Here is an 18,475-nt window from a genome sequence, read left to right as displayed (position 1 = left end):
TGTGGTATAGTATAGTACAGTGCAGTAGCGTTAAGTACAGTGCAGCACAGTGTAGCACAGTATAGTAGAGTGAAGTCCAGTGCAGTACAGTACAGATTAGTGCAGCAGAGAGTGCAGTGCAGTTGACTGAAGTACAGTACAGTGCGGTAGAGTACAGTAGAATGCAGTAGAGTGCAGTGCAGATCAGCAGAGTGCGGTAGAGTGCAGTGCAGTGCAGTGCAGTACAGCAGAGTGCGGTAGAGTGCAGCAGAGCGCAGCACTGTACATCCGGGCACTTGGGTTGGGCGGCCGCTCCGCTCCGCTGTCTCCCTCAGAGGACGTGATCATGTCTGCGGCGTCCTGCTACCTGGGCTTCGACTTCAGCACCCAGCAGGTAGGGCGCTAAGTTCTTGGCTCGTCATTAATAACGGGGATCGTTGAAGCAGACTTGCGCCAGCAGCTCGCGCCGTCTCTCTCCGTTTCCCCCCGCGGCAAAGCCGCATCGCGGCAACGCAACGGCAACGGATCCTCGGCGCTTTCTTTCTTTTTTACTCTGCTGTGGTCTGTGGACATTGTGGAAGGTGACACGTCACACGGTTCCGAAGCGACGGCACCTCACTGTAGCTCGAGTCGGTACCACACTCACTCTGATACCCAGTATCCCCAGTGAAGGGCTGCAAATCATGGAAATGCAGCTTCGGTGCCTGTAACTCTGGGCAAAGTGGCCGAAATAACGGCCGCTGGTTCTTGCACGAGTTCACACTCATTCCGGCGCAGTAAAAAAAGTCTCAGTCGAGCCCTTTGCTGCCTTTTGGCTGCCTCTCCTGGTCTCACCTGTCCGTCTCGCGCTCCCAGCTCAAGGTGGTCGCCGTGGACGAGGAGCTGAAGCTCGTGCATCGGAGCCGTGTGCACTTTGACAGCGAGCTGCCCGAGTTCAGGTAGAGTCGTGCGCCGATTGGTGGAAACGTTCAGCTTTGAAGTCGTGGCCCTGAAACAATGTGACACTGTGCGTGCAGGACCACCCAGGCGTTATGTGGAAGTATAACAAACACAGGAGCTCCTAGTGTGGAGGCATGGTGGTGCAGCGGGCAGCGCTGCCGTATCGCAGAACATGGGGCTGTTCGGGCGTGGGTTCAAACCGCCCTCATTCTGTGTCCTCCAGGTTCCTCCATAGTCCTTAGACAGGTGTTTCAGGTGAACTGGAGATTCTAAACTGGCTGTACTGTAGTGGTTAGAGCTGCTGCCAGACCCAAAGGTCACAAGTTTGAATCCCATCTCCAGCTGCAATACCCTTGAGCAGCATACTTACCCTAATTTACTCTAGTAAAATTACCCAGCTGTTTAAATGAGTAAATAATTGTAAGTAACTTAACACTGTAAGTCACTTTGGAGAAAAACACTGAGTAAATGAATAAATGTCAATGGGTTGCTAAACCTGTATCTGCAATAGGTTCCAGACCACCATGACCCTCACTTAGACAGGCACATAGAGATAGTGATTGAGGTTCAAACTTCCATGCGTCCTGTCTCATCTCACTTTTCCAGGACAAGAGACGGCGTCCATATTCACAGCAACCGTCTGACAGTTACCTCTCCGCCGTTGATGTGGGTGAAGGTAGTGCGCTGTGGACCAGCTATTTATCGTTGACAAGTCACATGGTAAATGCAACAAAGTGAGAAGCTCATCTTTTCATTTCCGTGAGAAGCTCATCTTTTCATTTCCGTAGGCCCTTGACGTTGTCCTTGAAAAGATGAAAAAGGAAGGTTTTGAGTTCTCCCGTGTGAAAGCTCTATCTGGATGTGGACAGGTAAGGTAAGGCACGAACACGTGTTTCCAAATTCAAATTTTATTTGTTGCATTTCAACCATCCTTGTATCCGCACACTCTTGCACTTTTGCAGCAACACGGCAGTGTGTACTGGAAGGAGGGATCCCAGAAGCTTCTGGAAAGCCTCCATCCAGGGAAGCCTTTGCATGAAATTCTGGAGGTAAGGCTGCTATGTGCGGGGGAAAAGTGAGGTAATACCTGGTTTTGTGGAACGTGTGTCGTACACTTACCTCCACAAATATTGTTAGTGAGTCCTTTAAAATAAATTCCACAAGAGGTTTCCTCCCAGAATCCAGATGTGCATGAATTTTCCCACAGGGATTAAGAAATAATAATAATAATATTAAAGTTTTAGTGCTGAATTCAATTTTTTGCCTACTAGATCCTCTCATCCTACTTCATTTGCCACATGAACACCATTGACATTTGACCTTTTAAATATTTAATCAGTTTTTAAATCCTCACGATGCTTTTTCTCCACTTTTATTGGTTTTATTTAGTGCAGCTGACACTAGTCTACTTCAGTCCAGTCTCTGTATATTTTTAAATATATTTTATTTTGTTTTTTTTTTTTTTCATTTATTTAGTTTGTTACACCTGAAGTACTTTATTACTGGTAATCTTTATAAAACAAGACTTACAGGGGATGTACTCCTCATGCAATGATTTTCAAAAGAATAATAGAGTTAATTAAAATAATGACTGTAGTACATTTACTACAGTCATAATATAATGTAGAAAACACTGCTGTGTTTCTCTTTCAGACTGAGAGATGTTTAAACACGAGCAATACTAACCAGTCAGTTTGAAGTGTCACGGTTCAATTCCCTGTTTTGCCTAAACTTAACAATTTTTCGGTTGAACTTTAGAAGAATCCGAAAGCCAGTATTACTTAAGGTCTTCATCCACATGGTAACTGATTAACCTCTAATCGCACATTAGGTCCTGGGAGACAGAAAATCAGATCTTGTTATTTTTTTTCTGGCTATTTTACACTTTGCTTCAGGACAAATGGTATCAGTGTCATAAACAGTACAGCAGTTCACACTCCACTGTGTGTGCAGAGCTGCTTAAAAATGTGTCAACCCAATAGGGACAGTCATAATATTATAATAAACTTATAAAATCTAAATGTTAAAACCGAATAAAAATTGAAAATGAAATAAAATTAATAAATGACTATGATTTACAATCCTGATTCTACTTACCTGCTTGGTTTAACCAATACAACTTGGGCTTCACTTATTTTTATATCTGCACTATTACCGTGTTTTTACTACACACACGATTATTATCATTATTATTATTATTATTATTATTATTATCATCTGACATGAAAAACAATCGGTCTCATTAACCATATTGTGGTAAAACTAAGGGACATAAGGGGTTCACGTACATTTAACCACCACTGTTTCTATTTGTGTGTGTGTGTGTGTGTGTGTGTGTGTGTGTGTGTGTGTGTGTGTTAGGTGCACAAGACACCTGAGATGCAGCAGAGTGACTTGTAGGCAGTTCTCACACACACACTCAAACGCAGGCAGAAGGATAAAGTAACAGAAATAAACTTCAATGGGTTTGCCCCAAATATTATTAGTATTAATGACTCATAGTAATGCTGTGTAAATGTCCATAATTAAGTGCTGATTTTTAATACCAACATTTACCTGACACTTTTCTCCAAAGCAACTTACAATTTTAAATTATTTCACAATTACTGACCCATTTGTACAGCAGGTAATTTTAGGGTTAGTGTCTTGCGCAAGGGTACTGCAGCTGGAGGTGGGATTCAAACCTGCAACATTTAGGTCTAAACCCAGCAGCTCTAATCACTACACTACCAGCAAAGTATTTAAAGTGCTCTGTTGCAGCAGGGTGCGTTCGCCGTCCCCGACAGCCCCGTATGGATGGACTCGAGCACCTCGGAGCAGTGTCAGAGGCTGGAGGTGGCTGTGGGGGGGGCCCAAAGACTGGCTGACATCACGGGCTCTCGGGCCTATGAGGTGGGTGTGCGGGAGCCCAGGTGGAGCGCGACCCTATGCACTGTGTGACACTATGGGTGGGATGGTAACGCAAGCAGTCCAGTGCAAGGCTGTCAAACACACTGACAGTGGTTACATTGTACATTCTCCAACTCTGATATGTCTGTTTACCGCGGTAGGAGGCCCATAGACTCACAGGCCAGGATTGGACCCAGAGCTCATGAGATGTGTGATGCCTCATCTTGTTCTTTAAACTTCTTTCAGCGCTTCACTGGGAACCAGATCGCCAAGATATACAAAACAAATCCAGATCAGTACAAGAAAACAGAGGTGAGTTCTTCATTTCTGGTTGATTTCTTTTGCTGTTTACTGGTGGGGCGGCACAGAGTCGCAGAGCGTGAGTGGCTGGACCGTGTCATCTGATTTAGGCTTGAACCCTGCCCAGTCTGTTTGGAGTTTGCATGCTTTCTCCGCACACGTGCGTGTTTCCTCCGGGTGCTCTGGTTTCCTCCCACAGTCCGGAGATGTGTTTTAGGGCCACTGTGACCCCCACCTGCAACAAGCAGTTACTGACAGTGAGTGTTTACTGCTACTGATACTGACGTGTAACTCTGAGTACGTGGGTATGTATTTGAGGCAGCTGGTAGTGTAGCGCTGAGCGTTGCTGCCTTTGCACCCAAAAGTTATAGGTTCAAATCCCACCTCCAGCTGTGGTATCCTTAAGCAAGGTACTTCCCTAAATTGCTCTCTTAAAAATTATCCTGCTGTATTAAGGAGGTAAATAACAGTAAGTGCCTTAACACTGAGCTGCTTTGGAGTCATGTGTCAGAAAAATGTAATATAAACAGTGTGAGTTGCTGTGAAATGTTACATTATATTAGTTGTGTGACTACCGTCCTAAAACTAGAAGATTATTCAGGGCAGTTGAGCCTTTTTCCCCACAGCTGCACTGAACATGTGACCTTCTGTTTAAATTTCAGAGAATTTCACTGGTGAGCAGCTTCGCTGCCTCTCTCTTCCTGGGAAAATACGCTGAGATTGATTACAGTGACGGTAAGCCCTCAAAATTGTTTTTACATTTATTTATTTAGCAGACACTTTTATCCAAAGCGACTTCCGATAAACTCTATGTAGTGTTACCAGCCCCCACACCTTATTTACCGTGGTGACTTGCACTGCTAGATACACTACTTACACTGGGTCACTCATCCATACATCAGTGGAACACACACATACTCTCTCTCTGTCACTCACACACTATGGGTGATCCTGAACAGCATGTCTTTGGACTGTGGGAGGAAACCAGAGCACCCGGAGGAAACCCACACAGACACGGGGAGAACATGCAAAATCCACACAGACCGAACGGGGATTGAACCCACGTCCTCTCGCACCACTCAGGCGCTGTGAGACAGCAGCGGTACTCGCGGTGGCGCCCAGTTCTATAAATCTGTAAATCTGATTGGCACCAGAGTTGAAAATGTTGACATTTTTCGAAAGAGCTGAAAATATTTTTAAAATATTTTTGTGACTTGAATGTCGCCTACAATATTATAAATATGAGGTGACTTTTGATTTCACGGTGATCTGCCCATGATGTCCAAAACTCACCTTTTCTCAACAAACGCCATGTGAGCTGAGGCTTGTTTGGCCCCAGTGGGTCAGAATTGTTCCCTGCAACTGGACTGAAGATGAGCAGCACTGATGAGAATTCTGGCGTTACCACAGTAACCATGATGGCTGTACACACACTGTTACACACTTCCTCGTGTTCGATTGTGGTGCCAAAAGGATTTAGTGATTCGTTTGGGGCGTTTAAACCCCTGAGATCTGCACCCTTTGGCATCTCAGACATTGCGCTGCTCCTCATTCGTTCTTGTGTTACATCACGTCAGGGAGCCATCGCTGCATCAGTTTACACTCTTTTTACTGTTATACTGTTACCTCCTGTAAACTGCGTGTAGAGCTTGATCACCGGGTTTTGTGTGCTGCTGCGATGTTCCTGTAGTTTTACCCGTTTCTTCAAAAATCTGGTAGTGCCATGAGATCTACACTGGGGTTTACCATAATTATACCTTATAGTTGTACCTTAATTATACCTTGACCTTTGTGTTGTTAAGGAGGGAGTAGTTTTGGTTCTCAGCTGAGCCACATAAGTCACCTTGTTACGACACCACAGTCCAATGAGGGGGTCCCTGGTGCTGTGAGGACACTGCAGTCCACATCATTGTCCCAGAAATGTTTGCAATTGGACGGTTGACTGCTGCAACACCGTCGCCATCATCGCGGACTCAAACGCTTCTTCTGTAACGATAACCTGATGTACCTTCCTCGTTTTCCTCCTCCATCCTCCCATATTTCCTCCATGGGCCTCTGGAACTGCCTTTCTGCCGTGAAGGAGGTTCACACCATCCTGGCCTCCTCCATCCTCTCGCTCGACCTCTGACCTTCTTGCCCAGAACATCTAGCCTCACCACGATCTCCACCAACTCAAGAATTGAACGTAAATATATGAAAGCTATATGACGGCTCATTTTCATTTGTGGACGTGTTGAATGTCGGCTGCAGGTTCAGGGATGAACCTCATGGACATCTTCATGAAGCGGTGGGCATCGCCGTGCCTGGACTCAACAGCTCCAGAGCTGGAGGAGAAGCTCGGCGTTCCGGTGCCTTCTACAGCAGTGCAGGTACCTGTTTCTCCTTCAGTCTTAGGGACAGCTTAGCCCAATAGACGGCTGGATGTTTCCCTGGAGGAAGCTGAGCACCTTGCTGAAAGTCAAATACTAGACTTGAGGTACAGTACATGTGTCCCCCTGTTTCCAGACATACCCAAATATTTCCGCAAACATCATCCAAGCACTTAAAAACAGTCTCAAGAAAGAGTAATCAAAACATTAGGATAATAAGCACAACATCACGCACAAAAGGTCCAAAAGCACAAAGGTATTCCGTTCTGGTTCCGACGTGGTGGAACGACCTCCCCCTGTCACTCAGAACTGCTGTATCCCTGTCCACATTTAAAAACGGTCTTAAAGCTCACCTTTTCCAAACTCACTTCTCCCATGATCTCTTATGTTAATGTAATGTGTAAATGTTCCTGCTCTATAACTTTGAGATCATAACTGTACATAACTGTACTCTGTAACATAGTACATTCACGTTTTTTCCTTTAAGCAGAGTCTTTTCTCCAGAGGAACGTACCTCTCAGTGTGCAAAGAGTGTGTCACATCAACAGATGGACAGATTTGGATGCGGACACGTGATTGTAAAGTACAGTTAATTTCTCACATACCACGGTATAGACCAGTATACATCGCAGAGTAGCTGTATATAGGCTTTCCATCATTAAAGAAATTATTAAAAATTAAAACAAGCACATAGTTTATCAAGCACTTACTAGATCGGGGAGACGTGAATCTGAAAGAGGTGAGTTTTGAGACCCCTCTTAAATGGAAAGAGGTATGGAAACAAAAAATAAATAAATAAAAGGAAAACTTTTCTCAAAGCTGTACTAAAACAACTGGAAAGACAATAAAAAATGACAATGAGGTTCTCCTACATTGTTGAAAAGTCTGCACCTCATTGGCTCATGACTTCAACATTATACAAGTGGGTGTTTTGACTGGAGTAATTTTAAGGTAAGTACCTTGTTCAAGGGTACTAGAGTTAGAGGTGGGATTTGAACCTACAACCTTTGGGTCCAAGAGCAGTAGTGCTAATCACAACACCACCAGCTGTTCTGTTGGGTGCTTATATATAACGCAAAAGTGTGTCCTCAGCTGTGATGTCTGTACTGTGCTCTGGCAGCACTTGCAGTAACACGGATGTTCGTTAATTTTTAAATACTGCAAAGATAAACTATTGATTAGGGTGCAGTGAGCATGTATTGAAAACTGGAAAAATTATTTAGTCTCCAGTAAAAAAAAAAAAAAAATGTTGATGTGCTGTAACTTTTGGGTCATAGTGCTTGTTAAACATGCATCCCATAACCCTCACATTTATCTCTCCCTGCAGGGTCAGGTGTCACCCTATTACGTTGGCCGTTACGGGTTTCCAGCCGATTGCAAAGTGGTGTCGTTCACCGGGGACAATCCGGGTACGATGGCCGTCCTTTACCATGTTTTCCAGGTACAGCATTGGATTAGAAAAATTAGTTGTGACACACTGGTGTGTGTGTGTGTGTGTGTGTGTGTGTGTGAGGTTGCCATGGGTGAACAAATGAATTTGGACAAATGGCTCATGATAAGAAACTGTCAAAAACACTATCTAAGAGTAAAAGAGTTTATCGACTCGCACACTGAACATTGACTGGAAGGAACAGCCATACCGGTGAAAAGGAACAAACGAACAAACTGAAACACCGACATTTATTTAATGTTACATTAAATAAAATTAAAATTAAATTAGATTCATAGAGTACCTATTTTAGTCTACTGCAGTGTTGAATGTTTGCTCTGTTGTGCAGGGTGCGAACACGTGTGCGTTTCTTCCACAGGATCGCTAGCGGGAATGAGGCTTCAGGAAGGAGATATAGCTGTAAGTGATGTTTTCATTACTTCGTTTTTCACCACGTCCAGAGCTACATGCATGAGTGCAGTTGGTAGTGTCGTGGTTAGAGCTGTTCCTTTGGATAGAAGGTTGGGGGTTCAAATCCCATCTCCAGCTATAGTACTGTTGAGCAAGGTACTTACCCTAAGTTGCTCTAGTAAAATTACCCATCTGTATAAATGGGTAAATCACAGTAACTAGCTTAATGTTGTGAGTCATTAGGTTCTGCTGAGGTTGTTCTCCTACTAAGTTAAAAAATAAAAGAAATGAGGATTATTGAGGTATAAGCTGAAGGGAGAACTGCTAGTGGGGGTGCGGTGGCACAGTGGGTTGGACCAGGTCCCGCTCTTCAGTGGGTCTGGGGTTCGAGTCCCACTTGGGGGTGCCTTGCGATGGACTGGCGTCCCGTCCTGGGTGTGTCCCCTCCCCCTCCGGCCCTACGCCCTTTGTTACCGGGTTGGCTCCGGTTCCCCGTGACCCCGTATGGGACAAGCGGTTCAGAAAATGTGTGTGTGTGTGAGAACTGCTAGTCTGTTCCTGAAGCCCCTGTTGTGTTGAATAATAGCTTTAGGAGAAATGTCTAAAACACTATCAAACAGTATACGTGTTTATAAATTAATAAATTTATTTTAAGTAAATTATCAGTAATTAATAAATTGTTAAACAATTATTAAATAAATGATTAGTGCAGAAGGGGGGCGCGGTAGCGCAGTGGGTTGGGCCGCAGTCCTGCTCTCCGGTGGGTCTGGGGTTCGAGTCCCGCTTGGGGTGCCTTGCGGCGGACTGGCGTCCCGTCCTGGGTGTGTCCCCCTCCCCCTCCGGCCTTACGCCCTGTGTTGCCGGGTTAGGCTCCGGTTCCCTGCGACCCTGTATGGGACAAGCAGTTCAGAAAATGTGTGTGATTAGTGCAGTAGGTCAATTTGTTATCTTAGAGGAGGTATTCAGTAATATACTGCAGAAGAGCTGCTGTTGGGCTTGGGTGTGTAGTTTTTCCTCGAGGGTTTTATTGCTCTTTGAAGCTGTTTTATTTTAACGCAGGTGAGTCTCGGCACCAGCGACACGGTCTTCCTGTGGATCAAGGAGCCCAGGCCTGCAGTGGAGGGGCACATCTTCTGCAACCCCATTGACCCCCAGGCCTACATGGCTTTGATATGGTAAACTTGGAGAGGGAGAGGACACCAGTCAGTCTCACACACTCAGTTTTTTGACACTTTTCTGCAAAGGAACTTACAATTATTTACCCATTTATACAGCTGGGTAATTTTACTAGAGCAATTTAGGGTGAATACCTTGCTCAGGAGTACTGTAGCTGGAGGTGGGATTTGAACCTGAAAGCTTTGGGTGCAAAGGCAGTAGCGCTAACCACTATGCAACCAGCTGGATTGTCAGGTTAAAGCAGAGTTCCCAGAGAAAAACCCATGTAATCATAGAAATTCCAGACAGACTGAGCTGGATTTGAACCCGCATCCGGACCCACAGCCTAGGAGGGGTGAGGCCCCGGCACTCCGTGCTGCAGCGGCATGCCACCAGGCTGAAATGCACAAAGTACCACATGGATGTTGGCTCCCAAACTGGATTTACTGCATTTTTCCCTTTTTACCCTTCCTTTCTGCTCAGGCCTCCACTGGGGTGTAAAGCGAAATATAAAGAGCGGTGCTCAATTCCAGCTGAAGCGCCAAAGGAAAGTGAGTGCACCACGAGTGGTGAAAGAAATCACGCAACTCAGACTTCTCAGTGCGCCTGCCTTGTCATTTCCCAGCTTTAAGAATGGCTCCCTAACCAGGCAACGGGTGCGGAACGAGTGCGCCGGGGGCTCATGGGATACCTTCTCCGAGGCCCTTCGCTCAACCGCGATGGGGAACAACGGAAACATAGGTGACTGTAATCATAGCGTCTTCAGAATCGTTTTGCAGGGAGGGGCACTGTCCCCAGCAACTAATTGGGAATGAATAACAATCAATGTTTAATTGCATTTTTCAGCTGTGTTATTCTGTATATACTGTACATTCATATTTGATAGCTTATGTCAAAGCCAAGGTTGTAAAGTTGTGTTCTTCATCACTGGACCAACACAAGGACATTTTATGTTAATATATTTGATTTTTTTTCTGCATTATATACCATAAAGTGTCATGCACATGAGGAGTATTTTTTTTTACTGTAAGCACTGCAGCTGGCATATATGAGCTCATAATCTAAGGAGGAAATGCTTTTTTTTCCAAGGCATCTATTTCGATGAGATGGAAATCACACCACCTACCATTGGTGTCTACAGATTTAACAAAGAAAATAAAAGGGTATGTATATGGTTACCCACAAGAGTGCTAGGAGTGCACTGTTGTTAGCATATTTGCATATTTTTGAGTGAACCCACGTTTACACTGTTATCCAGCCGATGCTTTTTCTCCAGAGCAACTTACAGTGCTAAGATGCTTATAATTATATACCCATTTACACAGCTGGGTAATTTTGACTGCTGCAATTCAGGCTAAGTGTCTTGCAAACTACAGCAAGAGGTGGGACTCAAACCCAGGATCTTCGAGTCCAAAGGAAGCAGCGCTGACCACTATGGCAGCTGCTGTGAGCCTAAGATGTTTTGTGCAACACAGGTCAAGGGATTCTCACATGAGGCTGAAATCCGTGCTTTGGTGGAGGGCCAGTTCATGGCCAAGAGGCTGCACGCCGAGAAGCTGGGCTACAAAATCAGTGAGTGCTCTCTGACCCCTCTTTGTCTCCGCTGTTGGCTCTAATTACGTTTTAAAATGACATATAATTTCACTTTATTTTTTCGTTGGACCTTTCGTACTCAAAGGCTGAATTTATCAAGCTTGTAATTATTCATCGTAATCATGAGTAACCAAAGCAAAATCCCCCAGGACTTGGAGCAAAGTGAGAGGAATACAGTTATATTAAAACCCTATGGATGGTGAAGTATTGACTTCGCACTTCAGGAAGACCCTAGGAAGGCTGGTCGTAGCTCAGCTCAAAGTCCTGGTCAGGTTTGCACCGGACCTTCTCCACGTTACCTACCAAGATCGAAATGGAGCGGACGGCGTGGTCATCGGCCTGCTGGACAGTGGAGGCGCTGGAGATGTGGAGGTAGCTGAGGGTGTACTTGTATAGCGGGCTGCAGTGGTTCAGCCACACTGTAGGAGAGAAGAACAAGGTTCCTTTTACTGTCCAAGGAGCCTCAGGTCCTTTGGAGTGTTCAGGCCTCTACTGCAGATGCTCCACCAATCTGCTGTAGCAGCAGCAATCTTCTAGTCAGGGGATTGCTGGGACACTTGAACATCTACAGGTGATGCCAAGGAGCTGAATAAATAATGAGGAAGGCTGGTTGATCATCACCCTCTGCATGTTACACTGGAGGAACAATTGGGCTCCATAATCAGCCCTCTTGCCTATACAGTACAGTTATCCGCTGCTGAGATGTGTGACTCTGACGCTGTAAGTCGCCGTGGAGAAAGGTGTCTTATAACTGAATGAATGTCAAATTCTCGTGACTGGAAAGGGCATCCTTCAGGGGAAGGCTTGGCAGCGTTGCATACATATCAGACTCTGAGTGCCTGCCAGCACCAAGAGTTCTTCATGAGCACAAGTAGAAATGGTCCCATTCTCATTCGTACTCATTCGTTCACCGCTTTTGTCCTTTTCCTGCTCTGTTAGTCCTGTGCACAATATGAACGTTCTCACATGCACACTGAACGTAATAAGCATAATTATGCTTATTACAACATGGGCGACATGGCGGCACAGCGAGTACCGCTGCTGTCTCACAGCGCCTGAGTGGTGTGAGAGGATGTGGGTTCGATCCCTGCTCAGTCTGTAGGGAGTTTGCATGTTCTCCTCGTGTCTGTGTGGGTTTCCTCCGGGTGCTCTGGTTTCCTCCCACAGTCCAAAGACATGCTGTTCAAGTTCCCCCATAGTGTGTGAGTGACAGAGAGAGTGTGTGTGTTCCACTGATGTATGGATGAGTGACCCAGTGTAAGTAATGTGTCTAGCAGTGTAAGTCACTGTGGTGAATAAGTGTGTGGAGTTCATTGGAAGTCGCTTTGGAGAAAAGTATCTGCTAAGTAAATAAATGTAATTAGCATTACTTTCAAGAAAGACTTGTCTGTCTGGAATTAAGTTTCTTTTTTTTACTTAAAGGGTACCATAAAGTAGTGTTTTTTTAAAACTTTTTTCCTTAATTTATATATATATATGTAATATTAATGTGCTCTTTATGTGATGGCATGAAGCACAAGCGTTATGAAACAACTATTGTCATATCTGCTGAAGAATATTACTGCTACCAGACAAATAATTTTAACTGCTGCCGAAAGAATAACTTTTTCATTCCTATTTCTAGTTCCTGGAACTCGAGTATTGGCTACTGGTGGAGCATCTTCCAATAATGATGTTCTGCAGGTTAGTAATAAATCTTACACAGTGCTGCATTCAAGTATGTGAACCACCAGTGCAGGTGTGTAAATGTTTTTTAAAGAGCGTATGATTTCATAATTACACCAAAATGCTGTGGAAGAGGGGAGCATGGTGGCAAGGCAGCTGTGACCTGGTCCTGCTCTCTGGTGGGTCTGGGGTTCGAGTCCTGCTTGGGGTGCCTTGCGATGGACTGGTGTCCCATCCTGGGTGTGTCCCCTCCCCCTCCAGCCTTGCGCCTTGTGTTGCCAAGTTAGGCTCCGTTTTGCTGCAACCCCGCTTGGGACAAGTGGTTTCAGACAGTGTGTGTGTTGTGGAAGAGAATGTTGCATCGTGGTATGCTGGGTGTACTGGGTTCAAAGGGTGATCAGGTGGATCTGTCCTTCATCTCCCCAGCCGTGTTGCTGCTCCGTCCAGTTTTTGGCCCCATTTGTGTTACACTGAGACGTTGTAGGTTCAGATAGTGACCAGGCTGGGAACAGCGGCAGGTGGCTTTGTGCACATTTTTATTTTTTTTTCCCATGCTTATTAATTAATTAATTGTTGCAGACATATGTCTTATTTAAAGAACTGGTCATTTAACCAAAAAGAAAATCCCAGGTCAATAAATAAGTCAATTAATAAGAAAAAACCCAAACTACCAAGAGCAACTAAAATGTAAAACAGAGGAACGACCAAGCCCAGGATTTGAGGCTGAAAACTCAGAACTGTTCCAAAAAGCTCAAGCTTTAATTCAACAAGTCCCAAAGTTGAACTGGAGTACATCATCACCTAAGAAGTTACATTAAATATATAGCTTTTATAAAACTGGGGGCTCATATTTTCAGATAGAAAAGCACCTGCATCTGCTTTTAGATGCCGCTGCACTAGGTGTCATACGATGCAAAAGTGTCGTATGGTTTTTGAAGTTTGTAATTAACAGAATTTGACATTAAAATCGACATAGGATTATTGATACAGCTCCATGTAGTATTTCTAGACATTGAAAAGCTCAGAATGGGTGGCACAGTGGTGCAGCACGTAACCCCAAAGATTGTGTTCATGCGTTTGTTTTTTAGTTATTCAAACTATAGGATAAAGAATAATTGACAGGGGAAGAGATGCAGCATTGATGAAGAAAAGAGACTTCTTTGCGCATAACCATGGCATTTGCATACTTTCACGAGAAACAGGTTCAGCCATAATGGAACCGTAATCCTGGCCGCTCCTTGTGCTCTTCCCAGGTCCTTTCGGATGTGTTTGGTGCACCAGTCTACACAATTGACACAACCAATTCTGCATGCCTAGGCTGTGCCTTCAGAGCTAAGCATGGTAAGACCACACACTCTGCGCTAGAATGCATCTCAGTAGTTGATGGAGGTCTATCAATATCTAAAAAAATCTGTCCTTTCATAGTAATATGGCAGAGACGTTATAAAGATAGATTTTGAGAACACCATTATAATGTACAGTCTTGAGTTTGCACATTGAATAAGCTAGTTGAGGGTTTCTGCTAACACCTCACACAAATTGCAAAGGGTAAAATCCATCCGTCCATCAGCCCGCCCGCCCGCCCATCCATCCATCCGCCCGCCCGCCCATCCATCCATCCATCCGTCTGTCCGTCCATCCGCCCGTCCATCCGCCCGTCCATCCATCCATCCCCCCGTCCATCCATCCATCCATCCGCCTGTCCGTCCGTCCGTCCATCCATCCATCCCCATCCATCTCCATCCTCCATCCGCCCATCAATCCATCCATCTATCCATCCGCCCATTCATCCATCCATCCATCCATCCATCCATCCATTTCCAAACTGCTTATCATGGTGATGGTCAAGGTGGCCACAGGCCAAGCAGGGAATATCTCTTTGTATTAGCAGTCTGCAACCCCCCCCCCCCCCCCCTTCAGAGAAACAGGTCTGAACCTGGACCTCCTCCCAGTTGAGGAAGCACATAGGATCCATTCACAGTAGATGCCTGAAATGTACTCCAGAACTTCCCCGATTGCAGAGCTCCTCCTCCTGCGAAAGCACCACCACCCTGTAGAGGAAGCTCGATTGGCACCTGTGACATTTTTTTCTTTCATTCACTGCCCAAAGCTCCTGACCACAGGTGAGAGCGTGGATGTAGCTTGGTAGAGTCCTGGTGACCGCTGGATTTGCAGCCTAGGAGTGGAAACGTGTATCAGTGACTGGCTCTTACTGGCCAGCAGACACAGTATTTGGTCTTATTACATCTCACTTTCACACAGCCTTGGTTTCTGTTGATGCTTTTGTGAGTGGAACCCATTAGAGTCGAGCCTAACTGTACAATCAGTGAATATTCTATTTAAATGTTTGTTAAATCATGCCATTACAATTAAGGAATTGATAAGCTTGGAGAAATATTTAGTTCCATGTCGATTTGAAAGCACTGCACGCCTATTTCTTTTTGACTTGAACTTTTTTGGCGATTTTGACAGCAGTGGTTGCTGAAACGGGAGCGTCCTTTGCCGAAGCGATCAGACACGCTCAAGAACCGAAGCTTGCGGTGACACCATGTTCAAGAGCAGAGCAGGTACCGATTACCGATCCCACTGTGATTTTGTTTAATTTATCATGTTCATTTTCTTTTTATTTTGTTTTTACACCTCGAAATTGAGGATTCTGTTATGGGTTTAGACAGGAACGTCAGTGTTGTGTAGATCGATATAAACCAAGAGATGGGGCACTGAAAACGGAAAACATTGTGTGTTGGCAAAGCGGTCACTGATGTTACACTCATAGATTCTGAAAAGCTTCCTCGATAATAACGATTTTGCCGCTGTCGTGTTGGATTGTACTGCCAGGTGCAGCAAAGCTGTGTAAGTGGACTATCGGAAGACAGGAGTAGTCCAGCTTGTACTTTGTGGACAAAAAAAAGGCCTTTTTTTCACTTTTATCCCATAAAAACCGCTGTGACATATAGGATGGCTTTTATTTCTTTTTCAGATTTATCAACCACTGTTGAAGAGATATGAAGAATTAGAGAAGAAGATATTGAAGGGACCAATTCAGTGAATGGATTTGGTTAATAATTTTGTTTGTTTTTGTTTTCGTTGCAATTCAGTGTTTTTGAACAGACAAATGTGAAAACCACAACCAATAAACAGGATATCAGGCTTAACTGTGCATAGATACTTGACAAAAGAAAGCTGAAAGCCATGTATCAAGTAAGCATAAAAATTCCAAATTCCTTCTCTATTTACTTTTTACTTGCTTTTTAGCACTTATATTCTGTGATTCTGGGCATACAACTGTAATCACACACTGGATTATGAGACCTCGATTGTCAAGAACATGCTTTTATGAGCAAATAAAATTGATATCGTGAATTCAGTTCGCAAGCTTACTTCTACACTTAGGAGAAATGTGTCATGGGCAAAGAAATGTGTAAAACAGTAACTGCGATACATTTTCATAATGCAGAGAAATACTCAGTGAATGTGGAAGCCAGTATATGGCCTTCTCTCTTTGTGCCTTGGCTCTCATGACTATGTGTAAGCCTTGCTTTAGTGCGAGATTATTGTACATGTGTTTTATCAATTTGTTTATAACAAACATTGAATAGCATATTATGATATCTTTGATATCTGTGAGAAGTAGGGCTTCTCAAAACAGGCCTCCAACAGTGAAATTCACTTCCCAAGTGTGTCAGAGTCTTTAAGCGCCTTTAAATCCAGCTTCAGACCTATGTGTTTAGAATTGCCTTCAAGTAACATGTTCGCAACCTTAATTTTCTCTGTACTCATTTCTTTTACTATTATTTTCTGTTTATATTGTCACAGTTTTTTATTATTCTGATGTTTGTTTTATTGTGTAAAAGACAAAAGACGTATACATATTATAACAATAAAACAAAAATCAATGAGAAGGTGCTTTTAGAGATGCTGTGTAAAATAAATTTTGTTATAATCTTTGTTCAGTTCTAGTCTTGAGATCTGGCCACGGAATTTCATTGTATTGTATACAGTGACAATAAAGTATCTTATACACCCTATACTAGTTAACAGCAACTTTATTGATAGAAGTATCCCTGATTATTCAAATAAAATTAAAATAAAAAAACACACAAAAACTAGTTAGAGAGCACAGATTTGATTTGTCTTTCGATGAAAAAAGGTTTAATGACTGATTTTCTATATGTGTTAAAGTCTGCCCTGCAAGCAATGACTTGTCATTCAACTATTCACACACACACACACACACACACACACACAGAGACAGAGAGACTGGCTGATGCTGCTTGTCCTGAGCAGGGTCGCGGCGAACGGGAGCTTAACCCGGCAACACAGGGCACCAGGGCTGGAGGGGGAGGGGACACACCCAGGACGGGATGCCAGTTCGTCGCAAGGCACCCCAAGCAGGACTTGAACCCCAGACCCGCCAGAGAGCAGGACCCGGCTAAGCCTGCTACACCACTGCACCCCACATTCAATTATTTGCAAAACCTAAGAACAAACTTTATATTCCTGTTAATGCACAGTTCAAATTCTGTTTTGATGATATTATGTAAAACAGGATTTTCACTGTGTCACATTTTGCAAGGAAATGTATTTTCTTTCAGCGATCCAGGGACCAGAAGCTCCTTCCGCAAATATGTAGTTGGTTCAAGTGTCTTCCTCTGGAAAAGCTGACTTTTGAACCGTATGATAATTTCAGCAAATTTAGAAATATGTGGTCACTCAATATTAAATGACCATCCCTGCTAAATTATGTAACCTTTTGCTGTTGCATTGTGTGATGTCTTTGTACGTGTTTGCAATGTCTTGCTATATAGTTGCAGTCTCTGTGTTGTTATCGATTCAAAGAAAAACTGTCAATAAAAACCACTTTTTCTGTTTCACCACAAACCCAGTAGCTACCCAATGCCCACCTGCCCACTCTGCACTCAGTGAATTGGAAACATCGGGCCTTGGCAGGTTAGGAGCTTTAGTGTGTTTCACCTGTCAACGTGTTCACGTGCACCACTCCCCCCGTAGCTGTAGCCAAACTCACTATATATTGAGATAATATCAATAATATGAGACGTGTTGAGTAGAAAAACTCGGAATACGAACAAACTGTCACGTTTCGTAACGGATGGAAACGAGAGACACTGACTGACCTGAACAATCTTCGCTCAGTTTAAATAAGGGCAGAAGGACAAGAAGAAGCGACTCGGAATAATCGGGCAAACCTTCAAATCCGATCGGAATAATCGGTTCGAAAACTATTTTTAACATTAATGTAGTGGGCTCAAAACTGAATGGAAAAAAAAGGAAGAGAGGGCACCCGAAAACTTTTTTTTTTTTTTTCGCATTTCGCTCGGCAGAACACTTCATAACTGAGCAGCGCTGTGTGAATGTGTTCGATAATAGATCCTGTAGGGGGCGCAGGCGGTGACAAGGAGCCTCTGGTTCTGGCAAAAAAGGGTCCAAAGTTATAGAAATAAAAGTCACCGCCAGAAGCGGTTACATGATAACTCGCGTCTGGTCTCCGTGTCACTTTTCAGTTCGCTCCCACTCAGGCACTTGTGTGGCAGTGGCGTGGGGTAACTGACATATTATTACCGGAGTCCGGTGACTTATTTATACTGTGTGTGTGTGTGTAAGTAAGTGTAAGTAAGTGTAAACAGGTCAGTTGCTGCTGGTGTGTAACGTGTGTTTGCTGCATTCAAGCTATGTGTCCACTGTGTGTCCACTCTCTCTCTCTCTCTCTCTCTCTCTCTCTCTCGGC

At 44.1% G+C, this 18,475-nt stretch overlaps 1 protein-coding gene across 10 annotated transcripts; it reads left to right on the top strand.

Annotated features, from left to right (window-relative positions):
- The first annotated feature begins 275 nt into the window (after positions 1-275).
- xylb (xylulokinase homolog (H. influenzae)) lies at positions 276-16,749 on the top strand. Of its 10 annotated transcripts, XM_018741270.2 has the most exons (20): positions 276-373; positions 835-917; positions 1,525-1,594; positions 1,707-1,787; positions 1,881-1,967; positions 3,682-3,810; positions 4,054-4,119; positions 4,770-4,842; positions 6,358-6,476; positions 7,804-7,885; positions 8,255-8,325; positions 9,376-9,491; positions 10,097-10,212; positions 10,561-10,634; positions 10,947-11,043; positions 12,689-12,747; positions 13,983-14,070; positions 14,751-14,852; positions 15,202-15,296; positions 15,710-16,749. In XM_018741270.2, exons 1-20 carry the CDS (start codon positions 326-328, stop codon positions 15,776-15,778), a joined length of 1,725 nt encoding a protein of 574 aa, XP_018596786.2. In that variant the 5' UTR covers positions 276-325; the 3' UTR covers positions 15,779-16,749. The 10 variants fall into 10 exon arrangements, with proteins under 10 accessions (XP_018596786.2, XP_018596790.2, XP_018596787.2 ...); XM_018741274.2 differs by lacking the exon at positions 14,751-14,852 and having other exon boundaries at positions 15,205-15,296; XM_018741271.2 differs by lacking the exon at positions 14,751-14,852.
- The last annotated feature ends 1,726 nt before the right edge of the window (positions 16,750-18,475 follow it).

The sequence above is a fragment of the Scleropages formosus genome, chromosome 19 (assembly GCF_900964775.1).
Source record: "Scleropages formosus chromosome 19, fSclFor1.1, whole genome shotgun sequence".
Taxonomy (NCBI): Eukaryota; Metazoa; Chordata; class Actinopteri; order Osteoglossiformes; family Osteoglossidae; genus Scleropages; species Scleropages formosus.
Note: the sequence above shows the minus strand (reverse complement) of the source record. Positions and strands in the feature narration are given on the sequence as shown.

Bases quoted from the DNA above. Each gene is read 5' to 3' on its own strand.
- xylb (XM_018741270.2), top strand. From the start codon at position 326: ATGTCTGCGGCGTCCTGCTACCTGGGCTTCGACTTCAGCACCCAGCAG. The intron at 918-1,524 runs GTAGAGTCGTGC...TCACTTTTCCAG, and splicing joins AGCGAGCTGCCCGAGTTCAG to GACAAGAGACGGCGTCCATA. The intron at 4,120-4,769 runs GTGAGTTCTTCA...TTTAAATTTCAG, and splicing joins ATCAGTACAAGAAAACAGAG to AGAATTTCACTGGTGAGCAG.